General features: G+C 34.5%; 4 protein-coding genes across 13 annotated transcripts in view; 2 read left to right on the top strand and 2 right to left on the bottom strand.

Annotated features, from left to right (window-relative positions):
• Nucleotides 1–7941, top strand: part of TfAP-2 (transcription factor AP-2) — a 161747-nt gene extending 153806 nt beyond the window's left edge. For 7 of the 9 annotated variants that reach the window (XM_034340602.2, XM_034340600.2, XM_034340607.2 and 4 more), the window contains 3 exons: nucleotides 2465–2606; nucleotides 2999–3170; nucleotides 3558–7940. In XM_034340602.2, the coding sequence (XP_034196493.2) occupies nucleotides 2465–2606; nucleotides 2999–3170; nucleotides 3558–3695 (452 nt within the window). In that variant the 3' untranslated portion in view covers nucleotides 3696–7940. Of the gene's footprint in view, nucleotides 1–2464; nucleotides 2607–2998; nucleotides 3171–3557 lie in introns of all 9 variants that reach the window. The other 2 variants (XM_034340598.2, XM_034340597.2) reach the window with 1 other exon arrangement.
• Nucleotides 7942–9301: 1360 nt separating this feature from the next.
• Nucleotides 9302–13685, bottom strand: LOC117600140 (uncharacterized). The gene is made up of 10 exons (XM_034315159.2): nucleotides 13543–13685; nucleotides 12782–12995; nucleotides 11893–12177; nucleotides 11517–11790; nucleotides 11204–11405; nucleotides 10873–11057; nucleotides 10585–10768; nucleotides 10136–10351; nucleotides 9718–9957; nucleotides 9302–9651 (listed from the first exon to the last, which is right to left on the bottom strand). Exons 1-10 carry the CDS (start codon nucleotides 13589–13591, stop codon nucleotides 9470–9472), a joined length of 2031 nt encoding a protein of 676 aa, XP_034171050.2. The 5' UTR covers nucleotides 13592–13685; the 3' UTR covers nucleotides 9302–9469.
• Nucleotides 13686–14508: 823 nt separating this feature from the next.
• Nucleotides 14509–17782, top strand: LOC117600041 (chymotrypsin-2-like). Of its 2 annotated transcripts, XM_034314963.2 has the most exons (8): nucleotides 14513–14576; nucleotides 15303–15492; nucleotides 15646–15690; nucleotides 15757–15801; nucleotides 15979–16129; nucleotides 16330–16591; nucleotides 16754–16894; nucleotides 16993–17782. In XM_034314963.2, the coding sequence occupies exons 2-8, from the start codon at nucleotides 15405–15407 to the stop codon at nucleotides 17209–17211; spliced, it is 951 nt and encodes a 316-aa protein (XP_034170854.1). In that variant the 5' UTR covers nucleotides 14513–14576; nucleotides 15303–15404; the 3' UTR covers nucleotides 17212–17782. The 2 variants fall into 2 exon arrangements, with proteins under 2 accessions (XP_034170856.1, XP_034170854.1); XM_034314965.2 differs by lacking the exon at nucleotides 15757–15801 and having other exon boundaries at nucleotides 14509–14576.
• On the bottom strand, nucleotides 17662–22583 carry LOC117600040 (uncharacterized). The gene is made up of 10 exons (XM_034314962.2): nucleotides 22431–22583; nucleotides 21859–22081; nucleotides 21444–21728; nucleotides 20655–20928; nucleotides 20321–20534; nucleotides 20074–20255; nucleotides 19749–19944; nucleotides 19431–19643; nucleotides 18944–19183; nucleotides 17662–18842 (listed from the first exon to the last, which is right to left on the bottom strand). Exons 1-10 carry the CDS (start codon nucleotides 22477–22479, stop codon nucleotides 17662–17664), a joined length of 3057 nt encoding a protein of 1018 aa, XP_034170853.2. The 5' UTR covers nucleotides 22480–22583.
• Between the last annotated feature and the right edge of the window lie 263 nt (nucleotides 22584–22846).

Raw genomic sequence — 22846 nt, 5'->3', positions numbered from 1 at the left:
GCTTATTGACTTCAATTTTCGCGCTTGATGAATTTTTAAAGCATCATTTTTTAGCGATATTCATTCTGGATAGGAGAGAGCGGGGACAAAAGAGTTATCGTAGATAATTCAAAATCTACTGTAGCTATTATCGCAAATTTTTGATATAATCAAATTCCTAAATTACAATTAAAGTACAGAATTAATATTCTAACAACATAGATAAGCAATTAATATATTAGGTGTTTAAATTAATTTGGAACCTTTAACACTACATCTTCTTAATTAGTATTTTAAATTTGAATATTTCCCTGCGTTGCTGTGTATTTAAAAAGTGACGCGAATAATAAAAATTACTGAGTTACCATGACTTTTAAAAAATAAATGTTCAATTTAAAAACTATGTAAGGGTTTTGATATAAACATTTTTGTTGTAAATGTAATAATTTTTACGCCATCATAGTTCAAAGTCAAATTGCTACTTTTTCCCCCTATTTCCCCTACATAATAATTCTTTACAGAGATTCATTTATAGGAGGTATAGTGTTAAGAAAAATATTTTATTCAGTATTTTATTTTCTACCCCATCTCATGCAAGATACTCTTGGGCTTGAAAATATTACCTCGACAATAACTGGGAGTTATTATAATAATAAAAACCTTAGAAAGCTCAGAAGCATTCACAGTCAGAAATCAAATTCGTAGAATGACACGTTATTTCGAAATATCCACGTTATATCTAAGAAGTAGGTACATGTGATAGCCGTCGAAAGAGCCGGTGGAGTGCAGCGAAAGTGTGGGAACCTCCTCTCGAACGGAGGACATAAACGCACCAGGTGTATAGGTATACTTTGGCCGCGTACGATTAACTTATACCTGTGCGTGATTCATGCGTAAATTCGTGGTCTGGTTGCCGCACGGTGATGCAATCACGGTTACACACACCATGGAAGGCCATTCCAGTTAGTGCATCCAGTTCAATACTGGATGTATTTTCGACAAAAACGTAATAGGAATCGTTTCGAATGTGTAATTATTAAATAAAAGAGTTTCATGTATTAAAAGAATAATTTTCAGAGGGACAGTGTAAAATTGAGAAAATAAACATAATATAAAATGCGAAATTAAATTAAAATTGGGGCTCTCTCCATGGTCCGCCGTTCAAGGGTTGTTGAAGGGTTGATCGTTGGTGACTATCAAGATTGATTATAAATTAAATTTATCGCGAAAAAACAATTTTTATTCAAAAAAAAGAAAATAATCGAAACGATAATTCGTGATACGGTCATGCAACGAGACGACTCAATACAAGCGACAGAAGCGTACATAGCTGGATGCAGATGAGGAGTACAGATTGGTGGAAGATGATTTCAGATACGGGCTTCAGATTGGCACACGCAGTTGCACCAAAGAACGAATCAACAACGTGACTCGCGAATTAATGGTTAGCCTTTTTGCTTGATGACTTTACTATGTTGCTCGTTCGATCGAAAAACCGACGTGACAATTACCAACTGCCCGGTGGAAAAAACTTTAACGCTATTTGCGAAAATACGTTCACCTTGGGTTCGGTTATTGCTACGCTAAATTATCGTTGGTAATTGAATAAGGTGAATTAGCGTACAATTCGCTGCAACATAATTTACATGCTCGAAGAAATTGAGTAGAAATTGAACGAATGAAAATAATGACTAGGATCTATTTATAAAATTACTGCAATTATTTTAGTTTGGAATAAAGTAGAATTACTCGTTACATTTTGAATTAGAAGGAAAAAAAAATGTATATAATGTATTATAATTATATTTTAAGAATTACAATGTTTGGATGTACCATGTTTTGTACATCCAATTACAATACCATCTAAAACATAGGATAAGAAATTAGTATTTATGAAATGTTTCATTTCATAAAAAAAAACGATCATAGTGTCCCATGAAGTTCTTTTCACAAACTAATCGTCTGTATCTTGGGTATGTAAGTACGTGAGGAAGATAGCAATTTAGTTAAAGGGAATTAAAAGAAGTTATGGAACACGCGATGGAAGGAGTATGCAGATCGATGCAGATGGGTTCTATGGACGGTATTAAAATCGACCTGTTGCACTTTGTACGTGCGACGTGCATAAGCTCGCGCGACCTGCGCTAGCGATTAGATCTTTGATAATCATTCCTGATGACACGTGTTAAATTCAAGCTTCGGTACGAAAGTATCCTTTTATTTATTCACAATCGCGTACAGTTTCTTACGAAAATTTTCGTACATATAAAAGTGATGATTCTATTTAAAATATGCAATAATTTTAAATGAAAGTATTTTTATTAACATACGAAACATAATGAAAAAGATTAGTAAAAATTATCGTGGATAATATTGAAATGAAATGTTAGGTCGTAAATGTGTAAAAAATATTAATTCACAGATTTCCATACGTGGCTTATGTGATTCCGCTTCCATACCTTGAGTACTTTATTTCTTTTTGCAGGAGAAGCCATTCACCTTGCCAGAGACTTCGGCTATGTTTGCGAAACCGAATTCCCTGCGAAACAAGTTGCCGAATACCTGAGTCGGCAGCATTGTGAACCGCAAGATTCCTACAGGAGAAAAGAACTTCTTCATGCCACCAAGTAAGAATTTATCTCCGAGTTGAAAACAATGGCGAAAGAAATCTATCGAGATAATCGGGACCGCATCGGTCGGAAGCTTGAGCTTTCGTGAAAAAAGAAAAGAAACGTGAAATTACTGTAATTTCACTGGGGTGCATTTTTGGAGTGTCGATTAGGTGAAAACCTTGCAAAATTATAAGCAAGCCCCAAAACAATAAGTTTGTAAAATCATAGAGAGCAACTTTTCAAAATAAGAAAAAAAATTAAAAATTTTGGCGCATCTTGCCACCTACCTATAGTGAATTTTGCATTTAACCCTTTCGCGACTAGGAATGACTATAATTTCTGTTACAAAGTATATAATAGTTTGTCAGGTAAATTATGGAGTTTAACGTGGTTGGTATGTTTTTCAGACAAATCACCAAAGAGCTGATGGATCTTTTGAATCAAGATAGATCACCACTTTGTAACACACGGCCGCAACACATCCTCGATCCAAGCATACAGAGACACCTAACACATTTCTCTCTTATATCACATGGATTCGGGAGTCCTGCAATCGTAGCCGCTCTTACGGCAATACAGGTATTGATTTTTCTTATTATTTAAAGAAAAGAAAGCTATTCATTAACTTTCTAATTATTCTAATACGCTATCTGAACTCTACCGATCCATCTGAAATGTAACAAATAATGATCATTAAAATCGTTAAATAATCTTTATTCCACATTTTGCATTTCTTTAGAATGCTGCAACTTTCTAGTTATTCTAATACGCCACCTCGACCCCACCGATCCATCTGAATTGTAATAAATAATAATTATATAACTGAATAATCTTTATTCCACATTTTGCATTTCTTTGGAATGCAGCATCATCTTGTCCTCGATCGAGGATACCTAGTATCGAATGTCTCAGAGTAACAATTCAAATATTTATCTAATGTCGCGATTCCGCACGGTTAAATTACAGAAGTTCCTAAGCGAGTCGCTGAATCACCTGGAGAAGATGTACCCAGGGAACGGTAGCGGCGTGACAAGTAGTCAGCAATCGAATCTCGACACGAATAAGAGCAAGGACGGCACGTTGATGAACGACATGAAGAAGTGACGCCCGGAGGACCCGCCTACCTCGAACGTGGTCACTTCAATCAGGCACTCATGGCCATATAACTGAGCTTATTGCGAGTTGTCCTCCTCGCTAACAGCTTCCGGTGGACCACTGAAACGACGCGTATGTCCGTGCAGAGACCAGCGCGATTGAATAATCAAAATAAAGAAGAAACTATATAAAATCATATTAAATAGAACCCAGCAAAATCGGAAGGGGAACGAGCGTGACAGCTAGGTGCGGATATCCGTGTTCGTCGAGGTTGGCTGGTCGAAAGTGTTCTAGGTGTAACGACACGAAGTCACGAGCAATGTGCAATCACCGTTTAGCGATCGACGAAATCTCGATCGTAGACCTCGACAAAGGTCTAATCGAAGCTCTGGTCGAACCGAATCGGCCGGCAGTGGGACACACGAGATACGATATTTAATTTTCCTCTTTATTTTTTAGGGAATCACGTCAGGACACTATTTCGTTGACATTTTGACAACACACACTTGCAGTCGTATGTATCATTTACTATGCAGAGATGACTTGTTAATTAGTAGAAACGTGATTAATATATTTTCGTTGTTGACTGAAACGATAGCTAAAACATGTATCATTTCGAAATCATGAAAAATGAGATTTGGCAGGGTGAACAGAGTACAACAGCTCGATAATTAGCCGTCATATTAGGAATCCCTCGATTTCCCACGCGTATGTACACTTCATTTTTTTACCTAATTATAATATTCGTTCGATAATTATCCACATTCGGAGCTCTAGAAGCGAGTCATTAACTATTGCTAACAGGGAATTATACAGCTAATGAATGACAAAGACCTCTAAAACCCTAAAGGTGGGAAATTATATCGAGCGACTACTGTACTACGCCTCGATTTCTGTCAACCAATTTGCCATCTCTGCACAGTATCTTTATCGACAAACAACGTATACTCAAGGTAGGAATAACTTCGTTCCCTCACTGCCTACTTTATTTGAGACGCGTTTATGCTGATCGAGAAGAAACGGGTCCGTATCGATCGATTCGAGAGGATCGTGGTTGCAACGAGTCCGCGATCATTGAAAGTTTCAATATTTCTTCCTCTTAGGTTCTCTCTCTTTCTCTCGAACGGAGGATATTTGTACTGCTACTTGTGATAGGCTTAGCGATAGTCCAAACGTTTGTGCAATCGTTACGATTTAATCTTTGCAATGATTCTTACCCGTGCTCCAAACTTCGCGATCTACCGGTAGACTTTCTTGCTTATCGAGACGGTTGGGATCGTTTCGTTCCGAAACAAATGAAATTTAGCGTAGACGTCGTAGACTTGTTCGTGATTTGATTCGAACACGATTAGGAATTTATTCCCAGTTTTCAACGCGTTAACCTTTTGAGTACTGAATTCTTTCGACGTGAATGCATGCCAGGGACGTTGCTTAGATTTAAACTGCATCTGTATAGATTCACTTGTAGGTATGATTGTTCTTTTTTATTTTTCAATATCGAGATAAGTTTAAAAAAAATTGTATATATGTGTCTAATTCACGGTAATGAGATTTTATATACGTCTGCGGCGCTTAAAAAAGATGAACATAGAAATGTGTTGGAAAGGAGTGAACTGGGTTTGAATTTCTTGATTGTTTCTGTTCTTGCAACTCGCGAATCGATCGATAATTGTACACAGATCAAGAAGAATTAATTCGTAGAAGTTTTTGAGCCGATTGTTTATATTGCTCAAGCATTGTTATTCTTTGCTCGTTAACGAGCGTAGCATCGATTATGAACTCTGCTATCTAAGCATTAATATTATCAGCATAGTGATATATTGCTCTCTACAGCTTGTAATTTAACAGTCGTAAACGTAATTCACTTGTGAATATTTTACAGACGATTTTTATCCATCGACCGAGTCCAATGTGTAAAATAGCTCTGTCCTATTTTATGCATATTTGCTCACGGTGACTCGCATATTTGTTCACGTGCTTTCATATTTTTCATTGTATATACAATAAAAGTTTGTTCAATTGGGAAAGCTCAATATCCCTTTTAGTATCATCAAAATAAATAATTACTTAATTTATTAATAATACCTATTATTGTTATCGTTCTATTCCATAAAAACAAGTGTTAATTTCATATGAACAAATGTGTCTGTCATGTAATTAGCGAATCAACAACACTCGTTGAATATTCATGAATGTTACAGGTTTTGAAATTATAAATCTCATTGCTAACACCTTGCAATTTTCATTTTGCTTTTTATCACTGACAATCAGCACTAATGGCATAATAATAGCAGTGCAGCATTAGATGTAATATTATCAAGAGATAATATCATGGACTCGGTTGTATTATGATTTTCCTCTTATTAGAATCTCTAAAATTTTGCATCGAATTTAAACAAAAATACTTCATCTATGTTAGCTAGATGATGTTACAGCCGTCCGAGGCTGAAAAGTATTAATTTAGGATTGTTATCTATTGCGTTAATTGCCGATCAAGTTTTCTATTTAAATCAAAATAGCTGAATTATCCGTTCACAACGATTGCTAGTTTCGATTTCAGCACGATTACACTGAGTTTATAGTTAGCTAGAATTAACGATACTAAACATAGCTTTCCGTACGGAATACCAAAAGACACTTTTCAAGCATATCGTGCAAATTTCTCGCTCCAAGCTTGCTACATTATATTAAGATCATAGCCAGTGCAATTTTCAGATGGTTCAACGTTTTATTATACACTTTATCTAATTAATGTTCTATCACACATCCTAAATACCATGTAAAGAACCATTTGTTGGTGTCAAAATTAACTCAGACCCGCTGGAAATTGATTAACACCATTTTTTAAAACGAACTTACAATAGTAATCCCTCATATATTGGTGTAATTATCATTTTTTGGGGTCGGACAAAATCCCTTAAAAATTAAAAAAATTGTCTAATTATGAAATGTTAAAATGGTGAGGGCCCAATCCACATTTTTGGGGGGCTAGGCCGATCTTGGTCCCTGCCTAATTACACCAGTGTCCTAATAGGCAACGCGTCGATCAACAAGCAATCTTTCGAACGATCAATCGCAATAAGATCATGTATCCCCTTCTCCTCCTAATTATTCCACGATTTTTGTTCTCGACACGAACAGAAGAACAAATTACATATATCGTCGACATCGACGATTAGTCTTTTCTTTTTTCATCGTGCCAATGCGAAAGTTGCCATTCGAGATGTGCCAATTAACGATATCGAGTTAGAAACGTAAGTCGAAGAAACGAGATCGAGCTAGATAAAGCTACGTTTTTAAAACGCGAAGAGTAGAATCAATGATCGTGTTCGTATCGATACAGGAGCAATCGTGTGCTCGACCGTTTCATGCAGAATGGTAAGGAGAGAGTAAATTGAGGAAAGGAAGCACGAGAAATTGCGTTGAAGTACAATACCAGGTGAACCTGAGACATATCTAACTTTGTAATTAAATCTTAGGCGTATGTAAATGTAAGGATTAAGAAACCTGATCGAACGTCTCGCGTTCCGGGATATTATGTACAGAGTATTTGAATCTTTCTTGTGATATAATCGTAACATTACTAAGATATAAATCGATAACAAGGCAAGACAAAAAAAAAAGTAATTACTATTATCATTCCATGTTTTTTCATAGAGAGACGAGCTGTTAGCGTGGTCGTGAAGGGTGCCGAAACATCCCTCTGTTTTTAATCCCGAGGAAAACGATTCGTGCTATGTAATTTTTAAAGAATTTCCTTTTCCTTAGAGAGGATACAATTTTCTCCCTTACGATTTTGCGCTTTAATATTGTTGCCGGTCTGTCTGTTGAATAACGAAGGAACGATACTCAGTTTCCGACTAATTCTGTGAATTTAGTTGAACGAAAAGAGGATGTATAGAAAGAAGTGTTAAAAATCTTGAAAGTTGAAAAAATGGGAGGAAAAATCTTGAATCTTTTATTTTTATTCACGACTACTTAGGCGAAACTCGTTAGACGTAAGATCCCGTAAATTAATACTTATTTATAATCCTTAGAGCGGCCGTAGAAAAGACGTTTTTCTACCAGAATTTCTGTGCCAACTACAAAAAAAAAATACAATGTTGTAGACAATTTTGTTCCAAGTTGAAGCATCATTCTAATCTTGTAAGATACTCAAATATATCTTTATTAAATATATTTGAATTTCGTAGTATATTATATTCTGATATTGATTATACAGTTCATTTTTGTATATTGGTGTGTGATAAATAAATAAGAATATTGTTTCTAAGCAATTTACGTTCGGTCCGCTCCTCTTGTTATTCAATCAGTTTGAATGATTTTTAATATTTTACAGTTTGCTCAAAATCCGATGTGGGAGACCTTATCACTTACTATACATACAAATATTAAAGTTTAAAAGAATGTATAGAAATTCTTATGATCATCATTTCAAAAACACTAATATTAACTTAGAAGAAAAATATTATTGAAATTTAATATATAATTAAAAAATAATTATTTTTAATTTGAATTCGTATCATTGAGAGCGCTGTGGTGTAATTCAAGTTTTTACTGGTACAGCAAAGTGTAATTAGGAGTCACTAAAGACCCTGAGACAAAAAAGCATTGAATGAGGTCTATATTCTGAGATCTGTATGAATGAGATTGGTCTATCCAATGCAATTTTATTTTTCTCGTTTGCCGTAAATTCTTGTATCATTTTTGTTATTCAATGTATTTAACTTCATTTCTCAGTTATGCAAAGAGTATCACCCGTGCTTCGGGGTCCCTAACACCCCAAGATGATATCTTGTCGGTATACAGAGGGAGTCACCGGGGTCCCTGACACCCCAGATATATTAGATCGGCGCACAGATAGTCATCGGGGTCCCTGACACCCCTAGATATATTAGATTAACGCGCAGATAGTCGCCGGGGTCCCTGACACCCCAGATATATTAAATCGGTGCGCAGATAGTCACCGGGGTCCCTGACACCCCAATGTGATATCAGATCTATATGCAGAGAGCGCCACCGCTGCATCGGGATCCCTGACACCCCAATATGATATCAGGTCTGTATGCAGAGAGCGCCACAGCTGCATCGGGGTCCCTGACACCCCGGATGCCATAATGTCGACATGTAAACTCAGGTAAGTATCCTACTATATTTTCTTCTAGGTTTACAAGTATACCCAGGTCACAGGTAAGTAGAAATGAGTTTAGGTATATTCTGATATTTCCTTTTTTCAATGTTTTATACTCTTTCTAGATCGAATCTTACACTATTACAGGTCATATCTATCACTATCTTGCAATTACTAATTCGCGATTTGTTTGTTTATCTAAGTCTTATATTTCGCTAGATCCGGTCGTATCTATCGCTATCCTGAATTCCAAGTTTCATAATTTGTTCGTTTTTAGGTCTTATATTTCTTTTGTCGGTACTACCTACCGTCGGTATTACCTGCCGTCGGTATTACCTACCGTTGGTATTAGCGACCGTCGGTATAATTATCGCAATGTTAATTAAGTTAGCATTCAATTAATTAATAACTGACGTATACAAGTCGAATATACAGGACATTAAAAAAATTTTTTATAGTATGCACAATAATGTAACTTTATTATAATATACCGAGAAGTTTTTATTTTATTTTCTTTCTTTTCATTAATTGAAATAATGAAAGGGCACGAGTTAGCAATTGGAGTTTAATATATTTAAGCTGTGTGTAAATGTAGAATGAACCAATTTTTATCTCTGATGAATATTAGAAAATATAATAATTTTTCGCAGGTTTAAAAGTATTTTCTGGCTCGGTTGTTCTTTTGATTTCTCACTTCAACTTTCGGTATGTAATTGCCGCATTTCGGAAAATCTTTCGGTGTCTCTGGGAAGTCCTTTGGTTCTCCAACTTGTATAACGAGTTCCATACCTACCAATATGTGGAACATTTGATGGCAATGGAACATCCAGAAGCCTTGAAAATAAAAAATTGATTAGCTCACATATTACAAAATAAATTAGTTTATCGTTGAATACATACCTGGATTATCTGCCTTAAATCTCAGTATGGCATATCCATTATTGGGTATAGCGAAAGTGTCTTTGCTAGGTGGAGCATTGAAGTTCCTTTTAACCTGGTTGTACTCTTCAAGTTGATTAAATAACTTGACAGTCATTGCGCGAGTGTTGTCCGAAAAAGAACCTAATGGTTGACCTACGCTCACAACGTGGAACGCATATCCATGCATATGGAAGGAATGTTGCACTTCTGCTGCATGAACTGCAATTACAATATAAATTTGTTGATACAATTAAAGGTATATAATTAATCAACTAGCTTTGTACCGTCATTTGATAGAAATTATTTCTTCTGAAATAATTATGTGTTTTAATCGTCTTAAAAGAAAATAATTTTTCATCTGACAAATCTCTCTTTGGAGAAAATTTTAATTACTTACACTCATCGACGACGACGATTTCCACGACAGAATGTAAAGGAACCTTAATAACGTGGGTGCAAGTACAAACTGTCGAGCCGCAATCAGTTGGCATGTTATCGGCATTGCAGATTTCACTTCCGGAAACATCTGACAGTTGACTAAGCGGTGGTGAAGGCGGAAGTGAGAGGCTTATATTGTTCAATGTTTCCGTTACCACCACATCCGGTCTCGCAACTGTTTAATATCAATTAAGAAGAAAATATCAATTCAGTAGATTTAGGAAGAATACCTGAAAATTTTTCTTATTCTGCACAAAAATAATTGCAGAAAATATCTTTTGCCAAGTATGTAATGGTCGTTCTTAAGATAAATTTAGTGGACTAATAAAAGTATTGTAAATAGCACTTGTGACAAATCAATTTGAAGCTTAAGGCTAATATGAAATGGAAATAAAATTAATATCTTACCTAAGAAATTTTTGTACTCGTTGGGTTTGAAAAATTCTTCAGGTGAATGGTTCACCACGCCTATAGGAATCACTAGTTTCACATCCGGTTTTTCTTGCAGAATATCTGAATCGATTTTTAACGCATGCTTCAAGTCACTAACGCAAACTTTGTTTTTGCAGTCGAAATCCATTGGATTCAGTATCTACAATTTTGTATTAGGTTTGTATTAGGCACTTAGTTCCTTACAAAGTAGTGCAAAGCTTTCGTAACTTTTTATTTTCACGTTCATAAAGTAAAGTGGCTTACAAGTCCTTCACGAAGTGGATAATCGTAAGTAGGTTCCCTCGAGGCTGGAGTGGTAGATCCGCTCACATATTGTAATATAGCCAATTGTTGAATTTTAACGTCCGTACATTCGCCTATCCCACGAAGTTGGATCCAGTAGGCACCACTTGATTCAGTAGCGTTTAGGACAAAATCGTATCGTTCACCTGTACATAGAATAACAACATTTTCATAATAATTCTGTACCATTAGACGAAAATTTTGGTACCAAAGTTCTGATACAGAACTAACAATTTCGCTAATTTATAATAAAAAATCATGATGGTAAATTAGTTTTTTAGTGACACTGTACCAGCAAACGAAACGATGGAGTCAACTACAACAGGTTCCACAGATTGGCCATCGCTACTAATGACTGTAAGCTTGTGCTTTTCAATGGTCAATTGTACTCCACAAACAGTACAGATAGAGTTAATGAAACGGAAACGATATCGATGACCAGCTTCCACAGTGATCACTTCCAATGGAACGTTTGTCGTAACACCATATGGATTCTACAACACATACAAAATTATTTACCTTCATCTTCTTATTTCCTTTAATCCTTTTCTAAAATCCTTGGTTCTTCTCTCTTATCTTTTCTGAGTTAAGAAAAATTTATTTACCGTATATCTTCCTTTTCCATTGATGAAAAACGACTCGGGAAGGTGTTGTTTCACACCAATTTTACGACCTGGATATCGGCTCGTTGTTTCCTCCGTGAACCAATCGTTAACAAGCATTACATGATTTGCTAAATCGAAGTCATAAAGATGCGAATGGACGTCTTGCTTTTCAGTTTCTCGTACCACGAAGCTGCCGAAAATACCGTCCATCTTCTGTGCACCTGTGTGCGCATGCCAAAAATGAGTACCGCCAGTGTTTGCGAAAAATTGATATCTGTAAAGGATATATTTTTTGGCATTAGAATCTTTGTAATGAATCTTCATGAAATATATTTACCAGATCTAAATCTATACATTCATTGTCAGTATTTCTTACCTGTATGCATTTTTGTATATGATCGGGCACTGAGTTAGATTTGGAACACCATCCTGGTGTGGAGAACCCTGTTGCTGTATTCCATGCCAATGGATCGTCACTGCTTCTGAATTGATATTATTCAAAACGTCAACGACCACGTAATCTCCTTGACAAACTTGAACGCTTGGACCTGGTATCATTCTGTTCACGGTTAAAGCCATACGCTCGACTCCATCACCAAGGATACATTGGCAATTGGCGCAAAGGGTGTTAGTGATGTTAGGCGTGCAAAGACTGCATGCTCTGAAAGCGATAAATTAATATTAACAAAATTCTGAAATTTCGACTACAAATTAAAAACGAAGCATCCTAAACAGACACTCTGCTTATTCTTCTCAAGATATCTTCATTTTATTTTTGTGAATGGAATTGTGTACTTTGTTATACATCATTCGAAGCATTGTTTTTATTCTCTTCGAAACTATATTAAGGGACTTGGATCGAAAATTGAATAATTCGAAAGATATCTTAGGAAGAGATCACTAGGCTCACCGAATTCGACAAAATTTTGTTGGAATCTTATACTTCCTTTGACGTCAATCGCTGCATATTGTTATTCTCTACACAAAATTATTAAAGTTCTTCGTTTGAAAATTGGGTAATTAAAAAGATATTTTAGGGAGAGATATGGAGAGCCGAGTGGTCTCTTCCTAAAATATTTTTTGAACTATTCAATTTTCGACCCCAGGACCTTAATACATTTTTGTAGAGAGTACGAAACCACTTCCATTAATGTATAACAAAGTACACAATATCATTTTTAAAATAAGGATAATTTTGATATCTTTGAAACGCCTCCACTTTCAGTGTTAACACATGTATCACGATATTTTTATATTATACTTACACGCCATTAATGGGGTAACGTTCCAGCACAAATTTGTAATAACATGTCCTCGTTTCTCCTTCTTGACAGGTACGAGCACATTCAAGGGGATTTGACAAGTAGGAATCAGCAAATAGTTCTTCGTTCATGCAATTTTGCTCGTCAATATTTGGCATACCACAGAATCCGGGAATATAACCGGCTTTTATGTTAGCAGCTACATTCTTACCTACAACTAAAATTAAAAGAATGTGTTATATCATATTTTAAGGAAAATTACAATAAATATAGATGAATTTGATTTGATTGATAGTTGAATCAGAATGTTTGGAAATTATCATTTCCTCTCATTTTACTCAAATTTTCTGCCAACCGAACAGTATGAAAAATTAAAGAAAAAAAATAAATTTCAAGATTAGAGTTGATGAAAACGGACATAATAGTATGGTAGGCTATAATAAAAATGATTAAAAACATGATTATTTAATTTTCTAAATTTTTTGTTATATTTAGAACTTCATATTACTAGTGAAAATGCATAGTATTCATAATTTTGTATACTGTCTACGAACTACAAAATAATTGTGTAATAAACATTAATAAATAACATTGATTAGATTTTATTAATTTCACTTCGGCAAAGTATAATATAAAAATTGCTACTGTAACATCACTGCTATGAGAATTGCATTTTCTTAAACTTATTCACTGAAATATTTTTCTAATTGCAGACAATCGATTATTTTTACATGTAATTCAATAAAAACAAACTGTTTCAATACCGGCAAGAATGAGCAAAGAATATAAAAGTGCCTCCTGGATGGAATTCATTGTGCTGTATGAATTGGCACAAATTTGACACGAATTTTCCCTTTATATATGATCAATAACTCGGTTTTCGTAGATCACTGCATTATTTTATTGATAAGATTAATTAATTTTCAATGTAGATCATACGGTTCTCGATAAAATTAGTATAACATGGTTCTTATTTAAGATAACATGATATAAGCGAGATCTGTTCACGATGTGGTAGTTTAATTTGACAATTAGAGGTATACAAACTTTCCATTTACATGATAGAAGCAGGTGGTGTGACAAATAACGCCAAATGTTCTGTGACAGATTAACCCACACCATTAAATAATTTAAACTATCCACTCATTTATTACGAAATACGATAAATGTAAAAAGATCATTAGAATAAGTTAGATAAAGTTCTAAACTATCGGATTTTAAAACCGTCGATTTTAAAGCTTAGTCGATACTAAGATACCAATATACTTATCTAATAGAAAAGATATTGCAAAAATTTTGATAACATATCAAAATAGGAACTTCCGGAAACTAGTTAAAATTATCGAAAAATGGAATAAAAAGAAATGAAAAGCTTTCACTCTTATAATACAACATTTCTAACTGCTCATACAGTGATTAATAAGAGATTTTTTATTAATTTCCAAAAACATGAACAATAAAAATGTAAAACCAGATATGTATATTATAAGGAACAGAATAACATTTTCTTGCGTTAATTATATTAAATATACAAGAAATTTGTTAAAATAGATAAATATAAAGATAAGGGGTTGATCATATCACCTTAGAGTTCTTTTAAAATGCCTATGTTAATAAACATATTTTCACACTTTGTTCCGCCCAATCTTTACCAAGAAAAGTTAAACGAACGTAGATATCAATTTATCTGGGAGATAACATTGATACACATTATAACAGTTACCTATTGATCGCTTTACTAAATTCATAGGAAGTATGGTTTAAAGAAATAGAAATCTAAAATTTGATTAAGCTGAATGTAAGTACGGAAGGAATTCTACCGAACCTCTCGATCATACACCTTTCTGCTTCCAATTTAAACATTTCTTATATATTTTTCGAATCAATCTTGATCTTAATCTAATCATTCTTTTACAAACTACCTTTTCTGATAAATTTTCGAGACTATTTTCTATAAATATTTGAGTAAAATTTAATAGTTAATTTGCGATCATTATAAAACTTTAATTTTATCGCTTAATATTTTCATTCATTAGATAATTAAAATACTTTAAAACGTTTAGAATCAAGGTATACAGGGTGTTCGATAACAGGTGGGCAAAATTTTAAGGGGTGATTCTAGGGATCAAAATAAGATGAAAATCAAGAATAACGAAACAGCGTTTGCGGCTTTGTTTTCCAGTAATTAACGTTTAAAAATTCGAGTAAAAAGCGCCTCCTCCCCTGCTGATCTGACGTTCAGTCGTCGGTGCTGGGCGGATTGCAGGTTTCAGGCGCTTTCTATTCGAATCTTTAAACATTAATTACTGGAAAACAAAGCCGCAAACGTTATTTCGTTATTCTTGATTTTCATCTTATTTTGATACCTAGAATCACCTCTTACAATTTTGCCCACCTGTTGTCGAACACCCTGTATATTACTTAAAAAAAAAGGATCTATAAATAAACATAAAATATTTTGCCAGTATTAAATTATATTTTTGATTCTTTAATTTATTATTTTAATATTTACAATAATATGTAGGCACTTACCGGAAATGATATTGCATTATTTGTAAAACATCAGATAAGAGAGGCTCACGTTTATCGGTTCTTTAGAATCAATTAATCCACAATATTAGCAAATATGAAGTGGAACAATGTGAATAAGATTTCAGTTGGTTTCGTCATGCATACCTTGGGGATACTTTTATTCGCGGTTTCTATTGTCTCCGGTAAGTTCAAGTATGCAACTCTTATCACTCAAAGGATTTAAATAGTAAAGTGTTTTCTAACTAGTGATTAAAGATTAGTTTCGTGAAATATTAATAATCAGTTGGTTTAAAGTTGATAATACCACCAAAGTCAAATACACTTTATATTTTTAGTTTCTCCAACTTCATCAATCTTTGCTGGTAATGATGCCGAGGAAGGTAAATATTCCTATCGGCTAAATTTATTAAATTATCTAAATTTCTCCAACATTAAAATATTTTTAGATTCTTCAAACGCACAAATTGTAGCTGGCAATGATACCGAGGAAGGTAAATATTCCTATCGCCTAAATTTATTAAATTACCTAAATTTGTCTAATATTATAATATTGTTAGCTTCTCCACTTTCACCGATTGTTACTGGCAATGATATCGAAGAAGGCAAATATTCCTACCGCCTAAATTTATTAAATTATCTAGATTTCTCTAATATTATAATATTTTTAGGTTTTCCAGCCACGCAAATTGTTGGTGGCCATGATGCTCTAGAAGGCAAATATCCATATCAAGTATCAATACTTCATAACTATTCACCCTCATGTGGTGGCTCCATTATTAATAGTCGTTTTATTCTTACTGCTGCACATTGTATTTATAAGTAAGTCTTTTATTTAAAGGAAAAGCTCATTATACATTTGATCGTATTTCCTTTCAAAGTTAATTGCATAATACTAACTCTTATCTCAGACTTCTTGACAATGAATTCTGTAATTTAAAATTAAATGTATTTGAAATACATTTCGCATATTTCTTAAGCTTTTCAAAAGCCTATGCTAATCTTACCGTATTATATTACAGCAAAAACTTGAAATCCATCAAAGTTGTTGCTGGAACCAATTTCTATGCCCCAGGAAGGGGTGGTGTTACTTATAACGCAGAATCATTAATTTGGCACAGCGGCTACAATAAATACAGGAACTTAAATGATATCGGTTTAATACAGGTGGACAGAGAAATTATATTCTTCAGCAAAATTCAACCGATTGCACTTGCAGAGACATATTACGTCGCTGCGGGTGAAATTGTTGTTTTGACTGGGTGGGGAAGACTAACAAAAAACGTAAGTCGGTTTAAGAATTGCCTAATTGATCAATAATTTGTGTCCTTAGTTTCGCAACAATATGACAAATTATTTAATAAAACTAAACTAAACATAACTAAACATAAATTATATTTTAAATGATGACGAAAGTAGTAAGTTAATCATTTTTTTTTCTCCTAGAACATGTTATTAACAATTCCATCTAAATTACAAGAAATTTACTTATCTGTGATGTCGCAATCAATGTGCGAGTCGTTGGTTTGGGAAGTGACGAAAAATAACATATGCACGAACACGACGTTAAGTACAGGTGCTTGCTTCGTAAGTATCATCATGTGCAATTAAAAGAAAGATTACAGTTCCGGGCCCGACTTTTCATTACACTAAGCTTTCTATTTGCAAATTTTTATTTGCTTCAGGGTGATTCCGGTAGTCCTGTGGTTTTGAATGGTGTACAAATTGGAATTGTTTCCTATGGTCACCCCTGCGCATTAGGCTATCCTGATGTTCATACCAGGGTATCACCGTACGGTAGTTGGATAACATTACATGCTATAAATCATGGTTACCTGAATAGGTGGAGTCTATTGTTACTTGGAATATCAACACTTGTATCATATTCGTATTCGCTATCGTAGAAATATCAATCTTTTGAGAATTGAAGTTAAACCTCATTTTCATTTCCATACAAACTTTGTTTTTATGTTCATTATATGCGTAGAAGTGATTTAATTGCTGATTCCTTTTGATAAAATAAATATCGTACTAATATTAATAAATAAAAACAATCATCAGGATTTTAATAATCTTGAATAATGAAGAATTAAAATATGCACCCATTTAAGAAAAGAAATTTATAAAGGTTAACAGAATACAAATAAATTACAACGGTAGAAAAAATGTTTTCTCAATACCATCAATTTCCTTGAAATTATTTTCATTGAAAACGTGTAATTTTATCTGCAAATAACAATGAACAGATGTGAAAAAATGTGACATGAAAATTTTTTAAATGTGAACGTAAAAAAATGATCACTACTCGGACACTTTTGTTCTTCCTTTTAATCACTATCCCCCTTTTTATCACTTTAGTCACTTTTTCCATTATCGTCGCTATCTTTACTTCCGTCGCTAGATTTACTTTCGTCGCTAGATCTACTTCCGTCGCTAGAACTACTTCCATCGCTAGAACTACTTCCGTCGCTAGATTTACTTCCGTCGCTAGATTTACTTCCGTCGCTAGATTTACTTCCGTCGCTGGATTTACTTCCGTCGCTAGAACTACTTCCGTCGCTAGAACTACTTCCGTCGCTAGAACTACTTCCGTCGCTAGATTTACTTCCGTCGCTAGAACTACTTCCGTCGCTAGATTTACTTCCGTCGCTAGATTTACTTCCGTCGCTGGATTTACTTCCGCCGCTAGATCTACTTCCGTCGCTGGATTTACTTTCGTGGATAGATTTACTTTCGTCGCTAGATCTACTTTCGTGGCTAGATTTATTTTCGTCGCTATATGTCTTTACTTTACTATCTTTTTTCTCTACCCATTCTTTTATTTCGTCTTTATCTTCGCATTCTTTCTTCCCTTCTTTTCCTCCCCATTCCTTCTTCTCTTCTTTGTCTTCCCATTCCTTCTTCTCTTCTTTTACTCCCAATTCCTTCTCTTCTTTTACTCCCAATTGCTTCTCTTCTTTGACTTCCCCTTCTTTCTTTTCGTCTTTGTCTTCCCATTCCTTCTTCTCTTCTTTTACTCCCAATTCCTTCTTCTCTTCTTTGTCTTTCCATCCTTTCTTTTCGTCTTTATCTTCCCATTCCTTCTTTTCCTCTTTTCCTCCCAATTCCTTTTTCTCTTCTTTGTCTTCCAATTTTATCTTTTCTGTTTGGTCTCCCCCTTCTTTCTTTTTTTCTTTATCTTCCCATTCTTTCTTTTCATCTTTATTTGGCCATTCTCTTTTTTCTTTCTTTCCCCCCCAATCCTTCCTCTCTTCTTTGCTTTCCCATTCTTTTTCTTCCGTTTCATCTTCTCCTTCTTTCTTAATTTCTTTCGCCCCCCATTTTTCCTTTTCCTCCTTTTCTTGCCCCTCCTCTTCTTCCTCACAGCTACCTTCTTGACATTTGTCGAAATTAGGCGTAATGGGCAATTTGAAATTGCCGCATCGCGGAAAATTCTTTGGTACCGGTGGTAAGTCACTGAATTTCCCAACTTGAAAAATCATCTGCATACCGGCATCTTGGTGATAGATAAAATGACAGTGGAACAACCAGAACCCTTAATAACAAGAAGAAAAAGAAAAATTATAACAAGAACCTTCTTACATCTAACAATAGAATTTTCATATAAATCCAAAAGGACTTCGTTATTATTTTTACCTGGATTATTCGCACGAAATCTGATTACAGCGAATCCATTATTTGGTAGAGTAAGAGTATCTTTACCAGCAGGGATATCAAACTTTCTCTCCAAATTGGTCTCTTCTTCAAGCTGTTTTACATATTCTATAGTTATTGGTTGTGGAGGATTTGAGGTAGGACCTAATGGTTGGCCCATACTTAGAACTCTAAACGAGTGACCATGCAAGTGGAAGGGGTGATTCAGAGCTGGTGCACCAGCTACAACAAAAATTTTTAAATGGCATTACAGTAATGATAAATTTGATAATTAATAGCTACCCATATCCTTAACACTTTCATTACTATCAACCATTTTATGAAAGCTTGATAAATGTTCATCTTTCTTTTTATACAGTGAATAATTATTGTATTATTTATCAAAAAATATGCCTCTCCAGCAATGAAAGAGTTAATGTGTCTTAGATCCTAAAACTTTAATTATGTTCCGGTACATTTGATTACTCACATCTGTCAACTAATATTACTTCCACGATAGCATTCAATGGTATTTTCAACAAGTGCGTGCACGTACAATTGACGTTACAATGACCCGGCAAACCTCGACTATTACAAAATTGATTCGGAGGATTATCCTTATACTGCGAAAGCGGCGGCGAGGGTGCAGAACTGTATTGTATATTGTCCATGTATGCCTCTAAAGTATTACCTGGTATTGGCACTGTATGAACATTGAGAAAAGAGAATATCAGTTTAATAACGAAAAAATATGATATCCAATTTTTGGAGCAGTATAAATTATGAGAGTATTAAAGGTATGTCTCACCTAAAAATACATCATACTTGTTAGGCCGATAAAATACCTCGGCTGGAATATTACGGAAACCTATAGGCATGTAAAATTTGAAGTCTGGTACCTTTTTCACGATACCATGATCAACCCCCTCGGCATGTGTTAAATTACTGATACATAGCAGATTAGGAGTCGATATGTTGCAACAGACATCCACAGGATTCAAAATCTGTTGTAACAACAAATTCATTTACAACAAATTATTTCAATGTATCTTAAAAGATAACAAATTCTAGAGGATGCCACACTCATATTAAATTATGAATTTAAGTGACAACAGAAATGAAGAAAAACATACTACTCCTGAGGGAAGACTGCTGTACGTAGGTGGAGGAGTTTTCGGCTCTACAGGCGCATCTAAGTATTGCAATTTGGCTAACTGGTATATACCACGGGGCTTACATAGATTCAATCCACGAAGTTGTATCCAATAAGTGCCAGGTTTTTTGTCAGTATGTAAGATAAAATCGTATCTTTCACCTGCAGAAGAACAAAACATATAATTTTTATAGTAATTTTACTTAAATAATTCATAGATATTTCACCTGGCAATGATATAATGGAGTCTACAACAACAGGTTCATTATTCTGTCCATCTGTCGCGATGGCAGTCACATTGTGATCCTCGATTATCAATTGGCTAGGACACAAGGTACAAAAAGAGTTGACTAAACGGAAACGATAACGCTTATTTGCTTCTACAGTTATAACTGTGAAAGTAGAATTCTCCGCAGTAAAATCCCCGGTATAATTAGCATTCTACAACATAAATAAAATTTTAATGATTGAGAGTGATTTAGAGAATCAAGCAACAAAATTGCTGCTTTTTGTTTCTTTGAAAGATACATATTATACGTGTTTTAAACTAAATATATTTACCAGAGGCAATCCATTTCCATTAATCAAAAATGTATCAGGAGCTTGACTAGTGACACCAGTTTCACGACCTGGATATCGTTCGGTACCTGATTCGTGCATCCAATCGTTAATTACCACCACATGATTCGCTAAATCAAAATCAAACAGATGCTTGTGAGGATCTCGTTCTATTGAATCTCGCACGATGAAGCTACCAAAAACACCATCCAACTTGTGTACCCCCGAATGAGCGTGCCAATAATGCGTGCCACTGTTTTGCACCCGAAACTGGTATCTGAGGAAGAATACAACTATTCAGTATACAATATTCTATCAAATGTATATTACAATTTTTCAATATACTAGGTATCTCGTGCAACTGGCAAGCTATGGCTTTAAAATAATAGAATATAGACAAATAAATGACGTCAAATGGAGTACTACATGATGCATGTTTCGACACCAGAAGTGGAAATGTCTCAAAGATTTCAAGGTCATCTTTATCTATTTTTATAGAATTATATGCTTTGTTATACATCAATTGAAACGTTTTTTAATTCTCTGCAAAAAAGTATTAAAGTACCTGGATCGAAAATTCACTAATTAAAAAGATATCTTACTAGAAGGAGACTCACGGTCCCTCCCTAATAAGATGTCTTTTTAATTGTTCAATTTTCGACACGGGTACCTTAATAATTTTTGTAAAGGATAAAAATATGCAGCAATTGACACCAAGGGAAGTATAGAATTCCAAAAAAATGTTTTCAAATTGGGAGTGCCTAAGTCTCTCTCTAGTAAGATAAGATTTACCTAAAATTGGAACCGGCTGAAATCGGGCATTGAGTTACTTGAGGTACACCGTCGCAATATTGAAAGTTTTTCTGGTACAACCCATGCCAGTGAATCGTAACTCCCTCTCCTTCGATTTTATTCTGAACATCGATGACCACATAATCGTGTAGACAAAGTTGTATAGATGGTCCTGGTATCATTCGGTTCACAGTTAAAGCCATACGTGGCACCCCATCGGCACGTACACACTGGCAATTAGGGCAAATCGTATTGGTCATATTAGGGGTACAGAGACTGCATGCTCTAAAAAAGTGAAGAAAATTTCTTGTGTAAACCAGAGTAATACTTAACAAACCATTCGACATTTGCAGAATTCGGGATCAGGGATTCACGTTGGAACATCTGAATTTGCAATTGTCCCGAGTATACTTACTGTCCGTTAGTAGGGTAACGCTCAAGCACAAACTTGTAATAACATATTCTTGGTTTATCCCCAACATGACAAGTACGAGCACAATCGGGGGCAGTTGATAGGGAAGGATCCTTCAAAAGTTCACCAACCCGACAATTTGTCCTGTTAATGGAAGGCATGCCACTAAGTCCAGGGACATAGCCAGCCACTATGTCTTCGTTACATGACCCTTGTTTAACTGTAACTAAAGTAAGTAACGTTCGTAAGTAACTGAATAAAGATATTTATAATTAAACTGTACTTTGCAAACTACATTGTTTCTTTTTCCGAAAGTTATTAGATAAGAATAATGGAGTAAATGTTAACGTAAATTGGTGTTTCATTCATTATCATCGTATGTCATGTAAAGGTAAAATAATGTATATTGTTTCACACTTGTGAACAAAAAGAAAAATAGAAAAAATAATAATTCAATTGATTTTGTTCAAGCGTTAGACAAAAGCACACCAATTGTTCATATTTTTATTGCGAAACTTTCGTTATCTGTACAAGCAGATTAGATAATAAATTTTTGTGAGGAAATCATATCACACCGAAAGATATAAGCACGCCACATAAGATGGTCCTCTGAATGATATTCATTACTGTAACAAATATAAACGGCACTGCGTTGCATTTTAATTTTCTTCCTATATATAACACTACGATTGTTTGGACATTTCTTTGCTTAACAACCGATCATGAGGAAATTGTAAACCATGTCTTGTTATTTCACTGATAACTTTCATTATATTTTTCGATGCATCGTGTTGTTTCAATCATATGTGTTTGCAGTTGAATACACATAAGAGCATATTTTTTAAATTGCGAAATAGACATTTTAATTGTTATAACTCTAGACCATCAAATTAATTCAATGAATCTCTGGCTGCAAAACTGTAATTTTTGATACTCCTTTTTTTTCGTAAGAATTATTAATAAAAATAATAGTTTCTAAATTTATTAGTAC

The sequence above is a fragment of the Osmia lignaria genome, chromosome 15, assembly GCF_051020975.1.
Source record: "Osmia lignaria lignaria isolate PbOS001 chromosome 15, iyOsmLign1, whole genome shotgun sequence".
NCBI classification, from domain to species: domain Eukaryota; kingdom Metazoa; phylum Arthropoda; class Insecta; order Hymenoptera; family Megachilidae; genus Osmia; species Osmia lignaria.
Note: the sequence above shows the minus strand (reverse complement) of the source record. Positions and strands in the feature narration are given on the sequence as shown.

Coding starts and splice junctions, on each gene's coding strand:
- LOC117600140 (XM_034315159.2), bottom strand. CDS start 13,591: ATGAATTCCATCCAGGAGGCACTTTTATATTCTTTGCTCATTCTTGCC. Junction 11,791..11,892: donor ATATACAAAAATGCATACAG/GTAAGAAATACT, acceptor TATCCTTTACAG/ATATCAATTTTTCGCAAACA. Junction 9,958..10,135: donor AATCGTCGTCGTCGATGAGT/GTAAGTAATTAA, acceptor TTGTAATTGCAG/TTCATGCAGCAGAAGTGCAA.
- LOC117600041 (XM_034314963.2), top strand. CDS start 15,405: ATGAAGTGGAACAATGTGAATAAGATTTCAGTTGGTTTCGTCATGCAT. Junction 15,802..15,978: donor TGGCAATGATACCGAGGAAG/GTAAATATTCCT, acceptor TAATATTTTTAG/GTTTTCCAGCCACGCAAATT. Junction 16,130..16,329: donor GCTGCACATTGTATTTATAA/GTAAGTCTTTTA, acceptor ATTATATTACAG/CAAAAACTTGAAATCCATCA.
- LOC117600040 (XM_034314962.2), bottom strand. CDS start 22,479: ATGAATATCATTCAGAGGACCATCTTATGTGGCGTGCTTATATCTTTC. Junction 22,082..22,430: donor TGGCGTGCTTATATCTTTCG/GTGTGATATGAT, acceptor TACTTACTTTAG/TTACAGTTAAACAAGGGTCA. Junction 18,843..18,943: donor ATTTCGTGCGAATAATCCAG/GTAAAAATAATA, acceptor CTTGTTATTAAG/GGTTCTGGTTGTTCCACTGT.